The following is a 21,274-nucleotide window of genomic DNA, read 5'->3' on the forward strand; positions in this document are numbered from 1 at the left end:
TCGATTCTTTTTGTTTTTCAGTCTGACTTGATGAAAAAAACTTTAAAATGAAATGTGAAACTTTTGCTTTCAGATTTGATTTGCAAGTTCTGAAACGTGGATGATCCAGAATTTTCTTCTTTATGAAGTTGAAAGGTTGTTTCTACAGGTGAGTCCCACTAAGGAATATTAGACCAGTATACTTTGATCAGTCAGGCTCTGGTTTGTATCGTTGTCACAGATCTGAGCATAGATCTAAAATAAAAAGAGTTTCTCACAATTCAAACTAGTTATTATTATTAATCGGTTGTTGCAGTTAAGTGGAATGAAAATGTTTTTCTTAAATGAGACGGTTAATTTAACTTGAGGAAATTTTACCATAGTTTCCCATTTAGCATCACTACATGTTGACAGATGCTTGTTATCTGATGTAATCAATTATTTTAAAAGCTGAATTTAGTTCTTCATCTCTAATATTTAAATGTTTTGATATTTTAATTTAATCCTTAGTAATCTCTCGGTGCTCCCACACACATGTTCAGCAATTAGGTTCAAGAATTTTATCTTCTAAATATTTACTTTTTTTTTTTAAGAACAGATTTATAAAAGAGTTTATTTTATCCAAAGGGGGGAAAGTGTCACTTTGAAAGAAAGCAGCTCAAATGTTGGTTTAGTGTTGAACTATGAGACAAAGGCTTTAATAACAGGAAGAGAAACGTTTAAAGGACCAGACGCTGGTTTTAATGTTCCCTCAGATCATTTACCATGGTTTGGAAATTCAAATGTATTTAACTGTCAGGCAGCTTATTGGCTTCAGTTCACTTCTATGCATACTTCCTGTTTTTTTAACAAGTTGTTGAACCTGTTGAACAGATTTTCACACGCACGCACGCACGCACGCACGCACACACACACGACTGGAAACGAGTGGCTGCTACGAGAGGTTGAAAACACAGTAAACCAGACACTGTTTGAACCTTTAATCTAAATTAGAGCTGTGAGGATTAGTCCATTAATCAATTAAATACATTTGTCTGTCAAATATTTGCTGTTTCAGCTTCTCACATGTGAGAATTTGATGCTTTTCTCTGTCACGAATAGATTAATAACTTAAATATCTTTGGGTTTTGTCCGACGAAGGAAAAACATTTGATCTGTGAGAAATATGAAAAGAGGTTATTGTTTTTCTGACAACTAAATTCTGGAGCTACAACACGAGACCAGTCAACATTAAATCATATGTTAAAATATCAAACAAACGTAGTGAGAACAACAACAATAGAAATGACAAATACAATTAAACCAGTTTTATCACTATGTGCTTAAAAAAACTACAACATTTCTTTAAGTGACCGGACACAGGAACCGGACGTGTATAAAAAGACCCGTTGAGCTCAGTGCGCGGTCTTCTGGTGGGACTTGAGGCTGGAGCGCTGGGTGAAGCACTTCCCGCACAGCGCGCACTCGTACGGCTTCTCGCCGCTGTGCACCACGGCGTGGCGTATGAGGTTGCACTGCTTGGTGAAGCTGCGGCCGCACTGCACGCAGCTGAACGGCTTCTCGCCCGTGTGACTCCTCAGGTGCTCCTTCAGCTGACTGAACCTCATGAAGCTCTTGTCGCAGTACGTGCAGCTGAACCTCTTCTCGCCGATGCCGGACCTCCAGGGCGTCCTCATCCTCCTCGCCAGGCCGAAGCTGCCGCGGCCGCTCTGCCCGCAGAGGGAGGAGGCGGCCGGGCTCGGATTCGGATCCTCGTCTCGGCTCCTGAGCGAGGGGGGAGTGAAGTCTCTGCGCTGGTGCTGCGACTGGTGAGCGATGGAGCTTTGATCCGGGGAGTTGATCTGAGCGTTGAGTCCGTCCTCTGCTTGTGGTCGTCGACATCCAAATCCAAATGTTCTGGACGCTCGTCTTTTCACTCGAACCAGGACGGAGTGAGACTTCCCTGCTGAGTGAGTTCTGGGCACCGCGTCCTCTGAATGAGTTTCGCTCTGAGGCGTGAACACGGCGGGAATCTGCTTCCCCTGCCGCCCCCCCGCCGTGTAGGAGAAGCTGGGATCGGCTGCGTCCCGGCAGAGGCCGGACAACCACAGCTGATCGTGACCGTCCACCGTCACAGACGCGTGGCAGGAATCGAGCGGCGCCTCGTTCTCGTCTGGTTCGTCCTCCATCTCGTGTTTCACCACGAGTTCTGAGCCGCTCAGCTGCTGCTCTGGTGGCAAAGTGTCGCACCCGGCTGGTTCTGGTTCAGGTCCTGGTCCTGGTTCTGCTGGGTCCTCGGCTGAGAGGTAGTGATCCACGAAGGCGTCGGTCTGCTGAGGTGGCGAGGATTTGAAACACGGGGACGGTTCTGCTGCAGAAACTAAACACAGCAAAGGAACCACATGTGAGCATCATTTAAGATCTGGTGGGAACAATTAAAGATTGATAAGGAATTAGACAGTTAGGAAAGAGGAAGCAGACGAGGAAGCAGACGAGGAAGTGACGTCCGACGGGTCAACGTCAGCTGATTGAAAACCTGAGGGTCTTTGTGTGTGGCAGTAGTTTGTGTCGTCACTCACTGAGCTTGTCGTCCGTGTCGTTCTTCCACTCGTCCTCCTCTGCACACTCTTCTTTAATCTGCACATGTTGGGCTTCGTCAGGAGCCTCCAGGTCGGCACGCTGCAACACGAGCATCAACACTTACTGAGTGGGAATAAACTACACAGAGGTTTTATCTCTCTGTCTATCTATCTATCTGTCTATCTATCTATCTATCTATCTATCTATCGTTCTCTCTATCTATCGTTCTCTCTATCTATCTCTCCATCCATCCTGTGCTCTTACCTGCTGTGTTTGCTGTGAGGCCTCAGCTTCCATCTGTGTGTCCCAGTCTAGGATCTGAGTTTGTTTACTGAGAATCACTTTGACCAGAGGAGAACATCTGTCCCCTGCTGGAGGGTAAACAGACACACACACACACACACAATGATGTTTCAGAAAGTAAACACACCAAGTGGATGAAGAGGACTCTCCTCCTCCTCCTTCTCCTCCTCCTCCTCCTCCTCCTCCTCCTCCTCACTTCTTCTCAAGGCCCTCAGCCTGCTCCTCCTCACCTCTCCTCCTCCTCACCTCTCCCTCTCCTCCTCCTTTCCTCCTCTCCTCCTCACCTCTCCTCCGGGCCCTCAGCCTGCTCTTCCTCACCTCTCTGCTCCTCCTCACCTCTCCCCTCCTCCTCACCTCACCCCTCCTCCTCACCTCACCTCTCCCCCTCCTCCTCCTCACCTCTCCTCCGGGCCCTCAGCCTGCTCCTCCTCACCTCACCTCTCCTCTCCACCTCCTCCTCCTCACCTCTCCTCCTCCTTCTCCTCCTCCTCACCTCTCCTCCGCGCCCTCAGCCTCCTCCTCCTCCTCTCCTCCTCTCCACCTCCTCTCCTCACCTCTCCTCCGGGCCCTCAGCCTGCTCTTCCTCACCTCTCCCCTCCTCCTTCTCACCTCTCCCTCTCCTCTCCTCTCCTCTCCACCTCCACCTCCTCCTCTCCTCTCCTCTCCTCCTCACCTCTCCTCCGGGCCCTCAGCCTCCTCCTCCTCCTCCTCCTCCTCCTCCTCTCCTCACCTCACCTCTCCTCTCCACCTCCTCCTCCTCACCTCTCCTCCGGGCCCTCAGCCTGCTCCTCCTCCTCTCCTCCTCTCCCCCTCTCCACCTCCTCCTCCTCTCCTCACCTCTCCTCCGGGCCCTCAGCCTGCTCCTCCTCACCTCTCCCCTCCTCCTCCCTCACCTCCCCACACCTCTCCTCTCCCCTCCTCCTCCTCTCCTCCCTCTCCTCCGGGCCCTCAGCCTCCTCCTCCTCCTCTCCCCTCCTCCTCACCTCACCTCACCTCTCCTCTCCACCTCCTCCTCCTCCTCCTCACCTCTCCTCCGGGCCCTCAGCCTGCTCCTCCTCAGCTCGGCCTCCATCAGCTCACACTTGTTCTTCAGCAGCTCGATGTCCCTCCTGCTCCGGTTCACCTCCAGCCGCAGCACCGCGCAGCTGTCCTCCACTCGCCGGTTGATCTCCTCAACCGCCGCCTTGGCCAGCACCTCCATGACGGAGAGGAGCTGGTTCTGGAAGCCGCAGCTCTCCATCTTCTCCCGGCTTCAGCTCCTCCTCCTTCAGCTATTAGCTCAACGTGTGACTCCTGCAGGAGGAGAACGTGGACAGGTCCCGGCCACAGAAGCGTCAGGAGGCGGATGTTGTTTTCCTGCGGATGGTACCGAGGGATGACGAATTATTCACCCTTACGCTTCGCACGGGCGGTGTCTGTCCCTCCCTGGCCGTTTACGTCAATAATATTTTAACATCTTCTGCAACGTGAATAAAACAAACATCTCAAAGTCTGTGCGCTTTTTAAAAACACCGTGTCCCTCGTTCCGCTTGATTTCCGCCATCTTGGCCCGTACCGGAAGTTAAAACGAGGTTACCATAGCAGCTGTCCGTGTCGTCACTGGCGATGTTACCGTAAATGTGAAACTACACGCGCACTGTCAGAAAACACGCCCTAAAGTAAATGTATACCCAAATTCAACATGACTAATATAATAAAATAATTCTTTATAGACATGATTCCTCCCTCTCTTATAAATGTATTATTATTATTATTATTATTACTGTTATTATTATTATTATTATTATTATCATTATTATTATTATTATTATTATTATTATCATTATCATTATTTATTGTTGATTTCATGAAACCTTTCCTTATTATTATAATTATTATGATCATTATTTTTCTTTAAATCACATTTCCTCATGTAACCATTGACATAGTCCATTATATTATATTATATTATATTATAACTTTATTTAAAAAGCAGTTATCTAAACAAGGTTACAAGGTGCTTCACAAAATCAATGTCAAAAATGAATTAATCAAAATAAAAGCTATTCAATTCAGTTTTTATTAAATTATATTTTATTATATTATATTATGTATTTTTCATGATTTATAAGTGACACCATTTTGAATTAATATTTATTTTAAAAAATACATACGTATAAGAAAGTGCCACCAGTTTCTTAAAGATCAGATAACAGCTAAATTAGGTCAGCACAAGTAGCACAGAGCATATTCAGACACAGGAAGTCACAAAGCTGTTCCCCACAGATGCAAATAGGTGCAGGAAAGTAAACAAGAGAAAGATGCAACACACATATTCTGTGTATATGTATAAATGAAGTATATGCCCATTAACTCTAGTTATTTCTAGCGTAGTTCTGCTTCTGTGGCCATTTCACTAACTCAAAATACTGCGAACTCTGGAGAGCTGTGAAATCACATTTTAACAGGAACCTTATCAAATACTGACTCAGTGAAAACTTCAGTATTAACTCCTGACTCTGCATGAGAGAATCTCAGTCGATCAAATACTCCAGATGCTGCTGAATGTTGCAAAAACACAATAAAGGTGTTAAGATATACCACTTTATAGTAAATAGTATACACTACCACTGTATCTTTCATTCTGAAGTACTCTTTCATAGTAATATTGTCCCTCCATCCCAGACGTCCCCTTTGAAAGCCACACTATCCAGCTCTTCCTGGGGGATCCTGAGGTTTTCCCAGTCCAGGTGGAATATGTCGTCCCTCCAGTGACTTCTGGGTCTACCCCAGTAATAAAGTAAAATATGTAATTAGTTGTGGTGAGTACTTTTAGCCCTTTTTTCTTCCTTTGTAGTGTTTTGTCTTTGGTGTAAATTCTATTGATTGATGTATAATACTGTGTGATTTTATACTTTCTTACTGTAGTGACTGTTTGCTTTGGTACCTTCTGATTCTTTGTGGTACTTTCTGTGAGGTACCGTGTGTTAGTTTGTGGTACTTTTGCAGTACTCACTGAGGCTCTGTGTTGTCCATTAGTATCTAGTGATAAATATTAATACGTAGCCAAACACATTAGTCTTTTGTCTGTGGCTGTATTGTCCTTCATGTACATTCACTGTCCATGTTCTTGTTGTCAGGGTGAATAACACACAAGGGAAATAGATGCACTGGTTTCTCTTCTCAATCGGCAGAGGCGAAGAAACCGTGCGCCTCACACAAAGAGAAAGCACGAGAGAAGGAGACACACTCAGGAAGTTACCAGGGGAAGTTTAGTGGTTTCTTGCGTCATCATTATATGCTGCTTCTTGTGCCGATGCAGAGTGAAGGTAGGAACGCGCTTATTTCCTTCTTAACTTGTTCATTTCTCCCAACACTGGAACTCTTTCCTGGAGGTGGACGGAGAGGGAGGGATGCCGGACTGAGGGAGAGCAGGGGGCAGGTGTCAGGACGATGGAGGGGATGGGGAAGAGAGTTTGAATGTCTGTGTGAGTCTATGTGCTCAGGCTCGACTTCCGCTGCAGTGAACAAGGGGCCTCAATGGCCGTGACATGCGTGTGAGGGGAGCAGAGCCGGCCTGTAGTGAACTCAGGCCTCGGGCGGGGGCCGAGATTTGAGGTTTAGGTGCGTCCACCAGTCCAGAGTGACATTATGGTGTGAGTGGAGTGAAACAGTCAGAGGCTCACTTCTCTAAATAGGAGAAGTAAAGCGGGCAAGGGTGTGGCCTTTTATTCGAAGATAATTTGAGTGCATTGGGGGGGGAAGTGAAGAGCAACGTATTCTGTGCCACTTGTTGTTTGATTTTTGGAGGAGGCTGATTTAGACACAAAAAGGAATGTTTGTTATTTCTCATGTTGCAGAGAGGACGATAAATGAAAGTATGTCCTAACACATCGACTCCAACGCAACGCAGCTCACAGAGGAAGCTGCCGACAACATGCACTGAAGTGAAGGAAGCAGCAGCTCGGTCAGAATCTCTGAGATGTGCTCCACCTCTGCTCTGCCACTGCCACATTAACCAGAGCCGGTGGAGTCGGTGTGACGGGTGATAAGCGGAGCAGCTCGGTCTGGATGTGAGGAGAACTCTGCCGACAGGAAGAGATGCGAAGAGTTCGGAGAAGAGGAGGGAACAAAGAGAAGGTGTTTGGATGTGATCTGCTCGAGCACCTGAACGCCTCCTCTCAGGAGAGTGAGTAAACGGCTCCCGGGCCAAGAAACAGTCCAATTCTAATATACTGTGTTGTTTTCTGTTCCACACACTAACTATGTGTAAAACTATGTGTTATAGAAATATCCGTATATCCTGATTAATCTATTTAATCACATTTTACAGTTAAAGTTAAAATAATCCAGGTCTACTGGAATGGATTTTCATTCAGTTCATTTCATATTCTCCCACAGCTCCATTACAAATAATCATCTAAACAAAAGGACATGAAATACACCACATTGTCTCTAATGCTAATCTACATGGACGTGGCGTTCAGGTGTCCACACAGAACAATAGAGAAATCAGGAACAAAGCCTATTTGTGTTTCTAGGCTACAACGAATGAAAGATTGTAGATGAAATACACAACATCAGAATGTGTGTGTTCATATTTGTTGTTTTTGAATGATTCACGTTGTACTCGGGTCATTAACGTGAGTCATTTGACACAGTTCCTCAGGTCTTACGATACTGCAGTGAGTTCGTGGAGCATCATGGCATCGTGGATGGAATCTACAGGTTGTCTGGAGTGTCGTCCAACATCCAGAAACTCAGGCAAGTTGTGTGTCCCTGTGTGTGTTGTGTGTGTGTGTGTGTGTGTGTGTGTGTGTGTGTGTGTGTGTGTGTGTGTGTGTGTGTGTGTGCCTCTCCTTGAACCTTTATGTGTAAATGTAAACACTTCCTGTTCCCCCACCACCAGGGGGGAGTTTGAGAGTGACGGGAGCCCAGACCTGAACAAGGATGTGTATCTGCAGGACATCCACTGTATCAGCTCTCTGTGCAAAGCTTATTTCAGGGAGCTGCCGAACCCTCTGCTCACGTACCAGCTGTACGACAAGTTCGCTGTGAGTAGCTCGGTGGAATGTTTCAGAAAGATCACAAGGGGGGTTAAAGAACCACCTCTGCAAAGAAAGTATGTATAAGTAAATTAGAGTAAATCCAGATCCTCCCAGTGAACACAGACGAGCACGGACCTGATAAATGCAAAGGAGGAATTCATACAGATGGTGTGTCCCAGTGTGTTGAACTGATCCTTCTGTGTGACAGGAGGCTGTTGCCATCCAGTTGGAGGAGGATAGGCTGGTGAAGATAGGAGATGTGCTGAAGGAACTACCACCACAACATTACAGGTACGGTGCTGCACACTGACGGCCTCTTGTACTGATCCGGATGGAGATAAACTAACTTGCTGACTAATTCTTTAAGAAGCAGGAGAGAGTTGACATCCAGTCGATATCCAGACACTTTAGTGACATCGTTTCCCTTCAAAGTTAGTTTGTACAAAGTCCACATCCAGGGAAGAGTCGGCCTATTTGTTCATATGGTTAGAACTTATCATATAGATAGATTTTATAGGAAAGGAAAGATGCACATTAGACCTTGGACCTTAATCTGGAAAAACCCTGCATGCTATGATTTTGCCTTTTAGCAGTTTTTGAAGGCTTTTATTTTTGCCTTTAATTCCACCGCCCTGTTAGCGTCATTTTCAGCAACAGCAAGCTGCGAAAACGTTTTAAATAAAAACCCAACGTGCACGACCTGTTCACCACCAAATGCAAACCAGCACTGAGCTAGAGGTGAACGCATGACTCACCAGAAATAGTGAATACATTTCTCAGGTGACCAGAAAGGAACTGCTGGTTGTGTAACTGTGAATAATTGTTGACATGAATTATTATCTCAGTGTCGTGTTCACAGCTTGTTTCTCTGCCTCCGAGCGGAGGAGCAATAATCTGTTACTCCCGGTTCCTGTCTCCACTCTGTTCCTCAGGACTCTGGAGTTCCTGATGCGTCACCTTGTCAAAATGGCTTCATATTCCTCAGAGACCAACATGCACTCCAGGAACCTCGCCATCGTCTGGGCCCCCAATCTGCTCAGGTGCGCTGATATCCGTGGCATGTATATAGTCTGGGTTGTATACACATTAGATTTTACTCTATCTTTATTATTTATTTCATTATTAATTCCTTTCAGCATTTCTTCCCTTACGTTTTCCAGTATAATCAGTTATAAGCCACTCAATCAATTAATGATGAATCAGTGATCAATGGATCGATCTGTGTTTTAAGGTCAAAGGACATTGAGTCGACTGGGTTTAACGGCACGGCAGCCTTCATGGAGGTCAGGGTTCAGTCCATCGTCGTGGAGTTCATCCTCACACACGTCCCTCAGCTGTTTCCTGAAGAAGGTCAGGGGACACACACGCACATACAGACACACACACACACACAAACACACACACCCATACCATTACCTCGGCCTCATCTCTTTCTTCTGCCGTATTCAGATGAATCGGATGAGAGAAGGAAGTCCCTCCCCTCTCCATCAACAGCGTCCAATCAGGATGAACTGTTTCTGAAGTCTGTTCCCCCTCGGCTTGTCGCCAACTATGGGAACATCAGTCCAGGAGACGGCCCACCATCCATCAGACCCTACCATGCAATCATAGAGGGAACAGACAAGTGAGGAGAGCGTCCATTTATCAGGAGAATCATTACATCACAATCCAGATTTATTTTTGATAAGGCAGAAGTAAATCATGCAGGATTCGTCCTATAAGATGATAAATGTACTTTTATTGATCCTCGTTGGGGAAATTCAGTATGTAAATGTACTACGAATAAAATAAGAAAAGAAAGAGAATCCAAAATAAATATGATAAACACAGTAACGATATTATTCTATATATGTGCAATGTGTCAGAGAAATACAGATCAGATACAAAGCACCTACCTGTGAATGTCTGTGTTCCCCTCAGGAGGAAAGGATCTCTGAAGGGCAGGAAGTGGATGTCCATCTTCAACATCGGAGGACGATTCCAAGACACACGGAAACGACACAAACACTCAGCTAAAGGTACAAAACCTGCTCATGACAATGAATCCTACTCTGGTTTCTGTCTTTATTTCTATATATATATCTTAGATTATTATGTTAATGTTGATCATCTTCTATGTGTTCCAGTATTTCTTTATGTTTTATAGAATAACAGATTTATATATATATATCTTAAAACTGTTTTTTTTGTTTTAGAGAAAGACAGACCTTCTATGAGACCAGCAAGAAGCATGGACTCCCTCAGTATCCAGTCATATGCAAATGAAGGTGCTGCTCTTCTCACACTAATCACGATGGATTCTGTGATTCAAGATAAATCAAATACAAATAAATGTAAAAAGCAGAAAAGATTTAATTCTACATACTTAAATCGACCTGCGGGATAAACTCCACCCCTTTTTCTTGAAGGATCAGTTCATCAAAAATACTAAAAATATTTATCTTCCTCTAAGACAGAAATCTTCACTTCATGTTTTATGTATATTCACCAACCTTCCAGTGTTATTTCTGTCAATAGCCTCATTTACATGTTTAAACATAAAATTTCAGAAAACTTGTAATTTGAAAAACAAAAGTCATAATATACGTTATCAACTGGAAACTGATTTGTATGTTAAATATAAGTAGAATTTGTGACCTATGTGGTTAATTACTATTTGTTTTATATTCCAGGTTCCAAACATCCTCCCCAACCCCCTCCCTCCACCGACATGTCTCCCCTCGTCACCTCCTCCCCACAGCCGGGCTCAGAGGCCGCGGCACCTCCTGGTGGAATGGGTGGCAGTGAATACGCTGTGACGTACCGCAGAGGAACAGGGTTAGTGAGCGGGGGGACCCAGGGCACCTACACTGCTCTCGACCCTGAGGGCTTAGAGGGTCTCCAGTCCAGATCCCCGGGTCTCTCGGCCAAAGCAGGACGAAGAGCGGCCATGCACATCACAGGGCCCACCATGGTTACTGTGCCACTACACATCACCTCCGGCCTGGCATTGGGGGTGCTGCAAGGGCGCGGGAGCGACCGGGTCATCCATCGTGGCAGGGATAAGGATGGAGGGGACAGGGTGGAAGGAAAGGATGGAGAAGGAAAAGGGGAGAGGAAGCAAATCAAGAGGATGGAAATGAAGGTGGAGGGAGGCAGGAAGGTTAGAAAGGAGGAGACAGACAGGGGAGGAGTTGTGGACGTGGTGGAGAAAACAGTGGTGGCAGGTAGTGTTGGCGAGGAGGAGGGTGAAGGAGCAAAGGCGGAGAAGGAGGAAGAGGACAGAAAAGGTTGTAGACGGAAGTCGGAGCTGGTGATGGTTGGTCGAAGTGTGTCCAGAGAGCAACTAGTCAAAAGCCTCAACTCCAACACAGATGATGAAGATGCAACAAGAAACGACCAACAAGACGACAGGAGCAGTGACTACATGGGTAAGTCCAGCTAGTTCATGCACTTGATCACATTTACATTCAAGGTGAATGTAATGTTATTTTCTTCCATGTCTAACGTCCTTGTAATGTGGAATGAACTGGTTTCTTTAACCCTGCATTCTTTCAATTTGAGTTTATTCTGTTGCTAGTGCAGTGTAGTCTATAGTTAACTCCTCTGTGACCGTAGGCTGTGTTTCATTCACAGATATGAAATGTATGGAACTGGCTGATCCTCATCCAGAGGTGACCGAGCCTGAAGATGTTCGTTTTTTCGATGCGTCCGACATCCTGAACTCGACCGTGGCGGAGGGAGACGACCAGGTGCTGTCTGGCTACGTTCAGGATAACTTTGAATTCCTGGACCACATGGACTGCTGCGCCATGGACCACATGGACAGCAGCAACTCATATCAGGTTTGTGTTGTATATTCTACAGATGAGGTGGTTTGAAGGTGCGTTGGCAGAAGCGGACAGTATCATTGCCAGAGAGCCAGGAGGGTTAGTAGTTGATGCAGAAAATGCTCTCTTTCTCTTTCTCTGTCTCTCTCCTCGCTTCATCTCTCAGGTGCACGAGTTCTCCGTCGAGCCTCCTGGTCACTCAGATGACGAGTATGAAGTCATGGTTCAAGCTGAGCCTCCCCTGGATCCTGCAGGGCAACATGTGCACCTGCAGCCGGACCCCGAAACACGCACCCGGAGTCAAACCGTGTTCAAACCACACAGGCCGCTGAGCCTCGACCTGCACAGCCGACACACTAAATCCCTCAGCCTGCCTTATATGACCTCTCCTGTCCACGGGCCGGACGAGTCCTGCTCTGAAGAGGAGGAAGAGGAGGAAGACCACAGTGATGAGGATGATTACAGCAGTGAGGAGGATGGAAGCATGTTTGTTAAAAGCCTCCCTGCTGATTTCCTTTTAAACAATCTGAGCAGGTTTGAACTGGACACTGATAACGTCAGAAGACTTCCTGTTGACCAACCGCAAAGCTCTGAGGATTCTGAGGTGTCGCACTCTAAAGAACCGACCCCCGGAGACCAGGAGCGAGAAGAAGTGATGGATGAAGAGGAGGGAGAAGGAAAACAGATAGTGAAGAGCGAAGAGGAAGAGGAAGACCATCAACAAGAAGATCAACCAGAAAAACAAAGGTAACAACATATCCAACTTTCAAACACATTTCAAAATACATGTAACAAACTTATTATCAGCTTAGGTCATATCAATTACATTATGTATTAGCATTTAGTACCTTGCTCAAGGACACTTCAGATGGAATGGGGAAGACTGGGGTTGAACCACCGACCTCCTGGTTATAGAACAACCCGCTCTACACCCTGAGCCACAGCTGCCCCAAAGTAACTGTTGAAATTGTAAACTAGAAACTCATGTTGACATAGAATATTAAGCTCAACACAAAATTACCACAAAGAACACAAAAATAAACAGATTCCAAAATTCCATGAATGTAAATATCATAAAAATCTATAAAAAAACTGACCATCCACTCTTTTCTAAATAAGTCCAGTGAAATCTAATATTACAAACCTCAAAATCTTTACCTGAAAAGCAGATTATCTTCTTCTTCATGCTCACTTATATGTCTGTTAACTGCTTGTTCACGGTTCTATCTGCAGCTTGGCAGCAGAAGAAGATCCCGACATCACAGGGGACGTTCAAAGTGACAAAGAAAAGTCTTGTGATTCCGAACCCTCAACATCCAGCTGTGAGAAGACGGAGAAACTCATCACTATCGAGGCTGAGGAGGAGGAGGAGGAGGAGGAGGAGGAGGAGGATGAGGAAGAGGAAGAGGAGGAGGAAGAGGAAGAGGAGGAGGAGCAAGTGGATGATAATCTCCCCACTGATTTTCCACCTTGTCACACAGATTCCTGTTCCACACAGGAGACTGGTGATGGTTGGTTAGAGGAGACTGGGGGACATCCTGGAACCTGTGATGAAGAGGAGACAAAAGAAAAACACACTGACGAGGCAGAGGACAGGAGGGTAGAAAAAGAGACAGAGACGACATGTCAAGAAATGGGTCTGGAGAAAAAACAAGAGGATGAGAACCTGTTGGAAAACCCTACTGAAGAGGATGAAGAGGGAACAGCTGACGACGAAGAAGAGAAACAGGAAGGTGGCAGAGAGGAGGATAGTGTCATTAGTAGCAGAGAAGTTTGGGAGGAACTTGAGGATGTCGTATGTGAAGTGATTGAGGAAAGTGAGAAGGTTCAGAGGGAAGGAGAGAGAGCTAGAGAGCAGGAGGAGCAGGAGGAGCAGGAGCAGCGGAATGTGAAGGGATCAGGAGAAAAAAGAGAAGAAGAGGAGGAAGGAGGGACAAACAAGACAGAAGATAGAATAGAGGTAGAGAAGCTCACAGAGATGCACCGAGAGTCTGAGGAGAAAGAGACGAGTAAACTTCAGGTGAAGAACGCAGCCATTGAAGAGGCTCAGCATCACGACAGAGAAGACGAGGCCACAAGAGAGACAGAAAACAGGACAAACGATGATGAGCAACGTAGAACAACTCCAAACGCCAGGTCTGATGTTAAAACACTCAAGTGTGAGGAGAGTGACAGAAGCCGAGGAGGAGGAGGAGGAGGAGGAGGAGGAGTTGGAAGGAAGCTGGTTATCTCCAAACACCCAAAGGTTTACCAGGCGAGAGCTGTGCCGGTCGTGCCCCCGAAGCCTCAGCACTGCAAATTGACCGCCATGACCCTCCGGCAGCAGCAGCAGCAGCAGCAACATCAGCCGCAGCATCAGCCGCAGCATCAGCCGCAGCATCAGCCGCAGCAGCAGCAGCAGCAGCAGCAGCAGCAGCATCAGCCGCAGCATCATCATCATCATCATCATCATCAGCAGCAGCAGCAGCAGCAGCAGCAGCAGCATCAGCCGCAGCATCAGCCGCAGCATCAGCCGCAGCATCAGCCGCAGCATCAGCAGCATCAGCAGCATCAGCAGCCACAGAGAGAGCGTAGAGGCGCAGAGGGAGGAGGAGAAAACACACCGAGAGTCCAGCCGGAGCAGGAGAGGGTCAGTGCAGGGGAACAGGGGAAGGACGGAGTGAGGAGGGAGAAGGAGATGAGGAAGGACGGGGAGGACACGAGCAGAAACAGTCCCGTCAGCATGTGTTTCGATGAGGCTGTTGCCATAGCAACCATGAGGCGAGAGAAGGAGAGGGGGAGCGAGAAGGAGAGGTCGAGGGACCGGGGGGGTGAAGTGCTCTGAGCCAGTATCGAGATTTAAACAGATTTTTACGGGTTTTTAGTTTTTTTTTTACATACGACATAAAAGTTTGTCACATTCTTTTACTGAATTCTGTTTATTTCAATACAAATTACAACAGTATTGACTGTCTGATGATGTTTGAGTGGTGTTTCTGACACAAACTAACTTTAATGTGCAGCCAGAAAACTTGTAGGTGTTTTAAATATTGGGGTAAGAGATGGGGGGGGGGGGACGGACGGACAGTCAGGGACATGCATCAAAGGTCCCTGACTGGTCTCAACTTGGAGCTTCTGCAATTATATGGTCGTTGTCTTAAACCACAAGGTTTAGAATAAATGAATAACTGCAGTTACCTGATATTACGTTGATTAAAATATAGAAACTTGTAGCAAACACGTGAGTGAGACGAGATTAAAGCTGAAGTTCTGCCATAACATGTTAGATATGAAATATTCTACAAACCATCTGGATAAATTGTTATTTTCTTAATATATTTAAATCCCAAACTTTCATAGCGTCTTTGGAAAACAGAACATCGCACCATTGGATAACTCAAATTAGATCAGAAGTAAATATTTGAAACTCAAATCTAACTCCTGTTAGCACTAGTTATCTAATTATACAATACTTTGTAATTATATAAAGTATATGTATATATACAGTATATCTATATTTATGTATACTGTATTTGTATAGAGAAAATGCCAGAAAGTTAAATGGTAAATTTGAAAGAGTGGGGATAATGGATGGAATGTATCATTTAAGATAAATATGATGTCTGAAGAAATGTGTTTGGATTATGTGAATAAACTGATGTTTTCAAGATTGTTGTTATTATTTTTATATTTTAACACAACTTTGTTTCTTAACTGTATTTATTTTAATTTAATTGGAACAAGTATCACATATAGAACAAGAATTATAGCGCATGGACATCCAAAGTAATATTCACGTTCAAGTTCTTTTAAACGCTCCTTCCTACGGCAAACATCATCTGGAAAATAAACAGATTATTCCATTTTATTTCATGCGTTTAAAAGAAATTTTAATAAATCTTTCTGTAGCAACAGTCCGTACAGGGATGTACAAAAGTATATTTATGCTACTCGTAGTTAATAAATATTTTCACATGGTAAAATCGATACATTGTTTTAAAATAAATTAATTTTATTGTTTATTATCAAGTGAATTTCGACAGGAATTATTAAGAGATTTTCATTTTTTTATATATTTTATTGTATTTTCTCAAAGGCGAGAATTTTGTGATTCGCGTTTTTTAGGAAAGTTACACCTTTCCTTTCTTAACGTCACATCCGCTCTCTACCGTTCCCGGAAGTAAACCAAAATAAAAGGGCAGGTAAATCGCTGGGACTCGAACTCTGCAGGTTGTTGGATAAATCTTGAACCTTGACGCGTGATCGTCTCGGGGACAGGATGCCGTTCCCCTCCGCCTTCGGCTCGCAGCTCGCCGCCATCATGGACGTGTTGGCGAAGGCTGCGGTGGCCGAGATATCGAAGCTGGTGGAGGACGGGACGGTGGTGCTGCGGCTGGAGATGTGTCGGAGGGACGTGGAGATCCAGGAGCTGAAGAGGAGCCTGAAGCTGATGGAGGTGGAACTGTGCAAAGCTCGAGAAGCGGCCGAGACCCGAACCACAGAGGAGGAGCAGGAGAAGGAGGAGCAGGAGGAGGAGCAGGAGCAGGAGCAGGCAGCCCGGACCCAGGTCCCCTCGACAGGTGAGAGGGTCCGTCTCACCAGACCTCAGCTAAAATCTCTCAGATTAAGAACTCACCGGTTTATAAACAACGTTTCTTACGCGATAGAACTAAATTAATTATTCATAACGAGTTTTTATCATCTCCTCTTACATTCGGGTTTGAAACATTGATTAACTTTAGTTCTGTTTTTAGTTCTATCACCAGACTTCATTTAAAATATCTCAGATTAAGAACTCACCAGATTATAATCAACGTTTCTTATGTGATAGAACACAAGTAGAGATTCTTCACTGATGTTTAAAGTCTCCTGTTACATTCGGGACTTCAAACATTCACTGTTGTTTCGCTTCTGTCTGTAAATAACCAAAACTAAACTGTGACATCATAGTCTGAAGAAAGCAGGAATCCTGAGCCTTTACCAGCAGTAATCAGAATAGTAAGTTATGTTATGTGAGTTTTCACTGGGCTCGCATCCAACAATTATTTTCATTAATGATTAATGTGCCAGTTATTTTATCATTGAGTTGTTTGATGAATACAATTTCTGACAGTTGTGGAAAATGGTCTAAAGTCCAAAATAACATTGTTAGATTAGTCAAACCAGAAATGAATGCAAATGGGGAACTAAAAACTAAACTATTAACTAAACTATAAACTAAACTATTAACTTTCTACTCAAAACATGACACTGAATTGTTTTCAACTTCAAAATGTATTAATTATCATTAGCTATTATCATAGCTTCTCTGTTTTCCTACATTAAAACCCTGTGCAGGAATTTGGTGTTACAATAACAAGCTAAGTTATTTATTTTTGTGTCTCAAATTTAAATATTCAATATATTTATTTAACTTGAAAACTTAAAGTTCATCCGGTCTAATATTCTGCAACAGCACTAATCACTGACTCCTGTGAAATAACCCACACAAAGACAGTTCCTGTTGTTTTTGTACTAATGTTTTCAGAACTGGATTTAAAATGCTATTGATGATGTTTGAGGCTTTATCGGTGTCGCTCCAGATTACTTGCGACCTACTGATTCCATACTCGCCTGAATTAAAGCCAGCGACCATCTGGCAGAGATCTTTCAGTAATTCCAGTATCGAGGCTAAAACCAGACGGGACAAAGCCGCCTGGTACGACCGGCTCGCTCGGTTTCTTCTTTTAAACCTCTGGTAAAAGACACTTTTCATATTCGTCTATCTCTCAACAGTTTGATTGAGGTTTTACTTTGACTCTACATCTGGATCCTGTGTTTACTCGGTCATGTCTCGAGAGAACGTCACGATCACTGGACATGTTCTACCTCAGGCTGCGAGTTTTGGCTTGTGTGTTGTTTCTGTGTGTTGATCCCTTTTTCGAATATATGCTGAGGAGGATCATTGTCTCTTGTGTCTGACTTGAACCTTCCTCACAGAAAAGAAGCTTCATCTCCATAAAGACCTCAGTCAAGTGTTTCCTGTTCTCAGTATTACTCACTTAAATAAGAAAGCAAAACATTTCTGATACTGAGAGCAGTCGACAAAGAAATGTAATTGAGGCTAGATATTTGACAGTTTATTATAAATAACTATTAAGAAAACACAACTACAACGGAATATATTGACCTCAAATCAAGAATTTTTAATTTTTACATTAAAATAAAATATTTTGTATTGTTCTATAAAATAAAACTTTTTTTTAGTTACACTATCAGGTAATTTTTGTTTTATGCCTTTCAACAGCACTTTGACGTCTTTCTGAAAATGACTAACTTAGAAACTTTGGACAAGTTTTCAGTAGATCAACTGACATGTGACCTCATTAACCTTAACAGCAAATTGAAGGTAGAACATTTGTTGCCCTGGACATAATGTTGTGTTAAGGAATTACACTAAATACCTTGTCCCGGCCTGTCAGTCACGGACACCTCCCAGTAAACAGGCTAAGTAAATACCCGTGGGGTTGTTCTGTTCTTGAAGATAATTGTGTTCTTGCTTTGTTGACTTTGAATTTGTGGAGGTAACATTGAAATTACATTTTATTTGCAGATGAAAGAGAGGATGAGCAAACACGTGCAGGGTATCTGGAACCAAAGGCTGCTGATTCACTCTGCAAGCATCGGCATGGGAACCAAGACGGTGACGACATGAGGCCGGCGGTGAAACATGAGCCAGCGGGGGAGCTTGTGCTCCAGGAAGCAACAGACAACACTGCAACAGCGGCGACTAGCGTTTGCTTTGAGGTGGGAGAGCGAAGTGACTCGATCTGGCCTCCTGCGGCTTGTGGCATGTTTGAGAAAAGCTCTGTAGCGATGCAGCAGCAGCAGCACGGGCAGATGTTCCCCTCTCACGCGGAGCAATTTTCTGCTCACAGAAATACAGAAAGTTCCTACAACTCTCCAACCGCAACACAGGAAAGTGCAGATGCTTCGACAAGTGTGCCGATAAAAGTAGAGACAGAGATTCAACCTGTGTGCTCAGCAGGCACCACTTCACAGTCTGTGGGTAATGAACCATCGAGACAGGTTTCACGCCCGGCAGCCAGTGAGAACCAGTGTCTGCAGTCTCCTCCGCAACAGACTGGGCGCTCACCCGCTGTCCCTCCTGTGCCGAGGTCGGCCGCAGCCACAGAAGATCACATCCTCAGTAGAAACAACCTGAGAACAAAAAGGCTCATGAACGTGTGGAGAGCAAATCAGAAACTCTTCATCTGCTCCGTGTGCAACAAGGGTTTCCCCCGCTTGTCCCAGCTGGAGGAGCACAAGGCCACTCACCAGCTCTTCAAACCTTTCAGGTGCCTGGAATGTGGGAAGTCTTTCACGCAGAAGACCCGGCTGAAGACGCACCAGAGCGTGCACACGGGCGAGCGGCCGTTCAGCTGCACAATCTGCGGCAAGATGTTTTCCAGGCAGGACAACTGCACGAGACACGAGCGCTTCCACAGCGGCCTGAAGCCGTACAGCTGCGGGCAGTGTGGGAAAAGCTTCACGGTGCTGGGCAACCTCAAAATCCATCAGGAGATTCACCTGCAAGGAAGATAGCTCCCAGTGACGCACTAAGACTGAAGAGAATTTTATTTATCTTTCCAGTGTACTTTTTGTATTATAGTATGATATATCTATATGAGATTTTAAACATTAATATTAACAACTGTTTTCTATGTAAAGATGTAGTGGAGTAACTGCATCCTGAGCTGATAATGAAGTCGGATTTCTTTCTGTGCTTTGCTTTGGTATCTGTTCTGTTCATATTAGTGCATGTGAGACCCTCTCTGTTGGTTCTCCCCACATTTATCCAGTACAGCCCCTTTTCCACTGGTCTGAAAACCCACTAACATCTGGCTTATGTCTGCAACGTGGATGGATGCAGTCGTATTCACGCCCGGGTCAAATGACTCTGGTTTTAATTGGCTTCATTAAATCGGCAGTGATGAAAACAAGACACCTGGGTAGTCAATCACCTTTTTATCAGGTTTACCCAGGTTTTAAAAACCTGCACATTCTGGTGTAAAGGAAGTACAAGATGGCTCCTGTGCGATCGCCAGCACGAACCCTTCTCCTTTCAGAGAACACAAACACACCTGCCCACCACTGTGACACCTAATGGCTTCACTTATTTGTATACAGTCTCCAGGCTCCTCACAGCTATGATAATTATGATGATGATGATGACAATCTACCGGCCGCCACGCAGGCCCTTTTTAAGTGTTCTGTGAAATCAGGGCTGAGCTAATAAGTTTTAAAAACACACTTTTCTCACACGAAGGCTTGAGCACCGACAAGAGCACCAACCTGCAGATGAGATCAAGCACCACATCCACTTTACCACTGTGCACAGTTTGCTGGTTTGTTTTTTTGTTTGCAGGGTAACTTTATTTAGCTTGTGTGTGTTTAGGGGTCGCTCTTATTGGGCACCCATGGACTGTACAGGCAACAACTGAGAACACACGAGGGGGGAGGGGGGGTGCAGGTAATTAAGCATTTGTGTTGGTGCTAGTGCGACATCTAGTGGCAGTAAATATCTCATTTATAATCTCAATGAACTCGAAGCAAGCATAACTAGAGTAGGCCTTCGACAAGTCCCCACAGTCCCCGTCAATTCCATCAAGCTGCACTAAACTGCACACACTCGGTATCAGTGCCCTTGATTAGTCAGATCCATGAATTATTCAAAGGGCGAACACGTGAAAAAATGCCCCATCTTGCAATGTGTAAAATAATTCCTGGATCTGCCTCCTGATCTGGAGCCACACCAAAACGTAATGGGTTCTTCCTTGACCCATTCTGCATCCTTCCACCAAGTGTTGTGTTAATCTGTCAAGTAGTTTTTGTGTAATTGAGCAAGTTGACAGACAAACAGTGCTGATGAAAACATCACTTCCTTGGCAGAAGTAAAAATGTCCACCTTACATGGACAGACATACTGGTACTGTACAAAGCACGGATGAGGAAAATGTAATGTAATGTAATTTATTAACTGTTCTAACGTGTGTGCTGATATAATGATGTATGTTCTCACATTCAGGAGTGGGAAACACATCGATGGTATAAACATCAATATCAGGAGAGAAAACACCGGATCCCTGCATCCTTAGTGTTAACTATCAGTCCTCACCAAAGGTATTTCAGTGCCTTGTACATTTACAGGTGTCGTCTCCTTTTTATAACGTCTCCTATTTGTGTTTTAACCTTCGAGATACAGGCCGAGTATTTAACCTAAAGTCACATGTTGAACTCATTGTTGGGTGAGGTAGTGATGATGTGCGTCAAAGGAACGGGAGTGTGCGATGTGTACTTATGCAATAACATTTTGTGTTTGACCGCAATTCAAATCTATCTGTGGAGATTTGTTCTTCTCTTGATATTAAAGTATGTTAATGATTATTTTTTTCCCATTTTGCCTAAAAGATTCTGATTTAAGTATAATCAGCTGTGTTTTAATTACATATTTCATACATATCAAAGAGGTCACAGTTCACAATGTTGCTGAAATTTCTTAAAGTAAACTAAACAAGAGTTAAAATAAACATGTCACTTTTAAACAGATGTCAGAACAACATGCAGAAGGTTTGGAAT

The 21,274-nt window shown here is 44.5% G+C and overlaps 3 protein-coding genes across 4 annotated transcripts; 2 read left to right on the forward strand and 1 right to left on the reverse strand.

Annotated features, from left to right (window-relative positions):
• Positions 1-944: 944 nt before the first annotated feature.
• si:ch211-155e24.3 (uncharacterized protein LOC100150696 homolog) lies at positions 945-4,428 on the reverse strand. Of its 2 annotated transcripts, none has more exons than XM_035169808.2 (4): positions 3,868-4,428; positions 2,803-2,906; positions 2,538-2,637; positions 945-2,338 (listed from the first exon to the last, which is right to left on the reverse strand). In XM_035169808.2, the coding sequence occupies exons 1-4, from the start codon at positions 4,079-4,081 to the stop codon at positions 1,374-1,376; spliced, it is 1,383 nt and encodes a 460-aa protein (XP_035025699.1). In that variant the 5' UTR covers positions 4,082-4,428; the 3' UTR covers positions 945-1,373. The 2 variants fall into 2 exon arrangements, with proteins under 2 accessions (XP_035025699.1, XP_035025698.1); XM_035169807.2 differs by having other exon boundaries at positions 2,803-2,909; positions 3,868-4,427.
• A 2,144-nt stretch (positions 4,429-6,572) lies between these two features.
• si:dkeyp-68b7.12 (rho GTPase-activating protein 30) lies at positions 6,573-15,324 on the forward strand. Its single transcript, XM_047341868.1, has 14 exons — positions 6,573-7,009; positions 7,482-7,584; positions 7,730-7,874; positions 8,077-8,159; positions 8,801-8,908; positions 9,100-9,218; positions 9,318-9,492; positions 9,789-9,886; positions 10,064-10,135; positions 10,541-11,278; positions 11,484-11,692; positions 11,844-12,424; positions 12,911-14,114; positions 14,145-15,324. The coding sequence occupies exons 1-14, from the start codon at positions 6,922-6,924 to the stop codon at positions 14,499-14,501; spliced, it is 4,080 nt and encodes a 1,359-aa protein (XP_047197824.1). The 5' UTR covers positions 6,573-6,921; the 3' UTR covers positions 14,502-15,324.
• Positions 15,325-15,827: 503 nt separating this feature from the next.
• Positions 15,828-21,093, forward strand: LOC124851064 (zinc finger protein 260-like). Its single transcript, XM_047342068.1, has 2 exons — positions 15,828-16,236; positions 18,249-21,093. The coding sequence occupies exons 1-2, from the start codon at positions 15,936-15,938 to the stop codon at positions 19,238-19,240; spliced, it is 1,293 nt and encodes a 430-aa protein (XP_047198024.1). The 5' UTR covers positions 15,828-15,935; the 3' UTR covers positions 19,241-21,093.
• Positions 21,094-21,274: the final 181 nt, after the last annotated feature.

Source organism: Hippoglossus stenolepis, chromosome 11 (assembly GCF_022539355.2).
Source record: "Hippoglossus stenolepis isolate QCI-W04-F060 chromosome 11, HSTE1.2, whole genome shotgun sequence".
In the NCBI taxonomy this organism is placed as follows: domain Eukaryota; kingdom Metazoa; phylum Chordata; class Actinopteri; order Pleuronectiformes; family Pleuronectidae; genus Hippoglossus; species Hippoglossus stenolepis.

Excerpts from the sequence above, each read along its gene's own strand:
- LOC124851064 (XM_047342068.1), top strand. The coding sequence starts at position 15,936 with ATGCCGTTCCCCTCCGCCTTCGGCTCGCAGCTCGCCGCCATCATGGAC. Across the intron at positions 16,237-18,248 it reads GACCCAGGTCCCCTCGACAG|ATGAAAGAGAGGATGAGCAA; the intron begins GTGAGAGGGTCC and ends TTTTATTTGCAG.
- si:ch211-155e24.3 (XM_035169807.2), bottom strand. The coding sequence starts at position 4,081 with ATGGAGAGCTGCGGCTTCCAGAACCAGCTCCTCTCCGTCATGGAGGTG. Across the intron at positions 2,910-3,867 it reads GCTGAGGGCCCGGAGGAGAG|CAGGGGACAGATGTTCTCCT; the intron begins GTGAGGAGGAGG and ends TTTACCCTCCAG. Across the intron at positions 2,339-2,537 it reads CGACACGGACGACAAGCTCA|TTTCTGCAGCAGAACCGTCC; the intron begins GTGAGTGACGAC and ends TGCTGTGTTTAG.
- si:dkeyp-68b7.12 (XM_047341868.1), top strand. The coding sequence starts at position 6,922 with ATGCGAAGAGTTCGGAGAAGAGGAGGGAACAAAGAGAAGGTGTTTGGA. Across the intron at positions 9,493-9,788 it reads ATCATAGAGGGAACAGACAA|GAGGAAAGGATCTCTGAAGG; the intron begins GTGAGGAGAGCG and ends TGTTCCCCTCAG. Across the intron at positions 11,693-11,843 it reads ACAGCAGCAACTCATATCAG|GTGCACGAGTTCTCCGTCGA; the intron begins GTTTGTGTTGTA and ends TTCATCTCTCAG.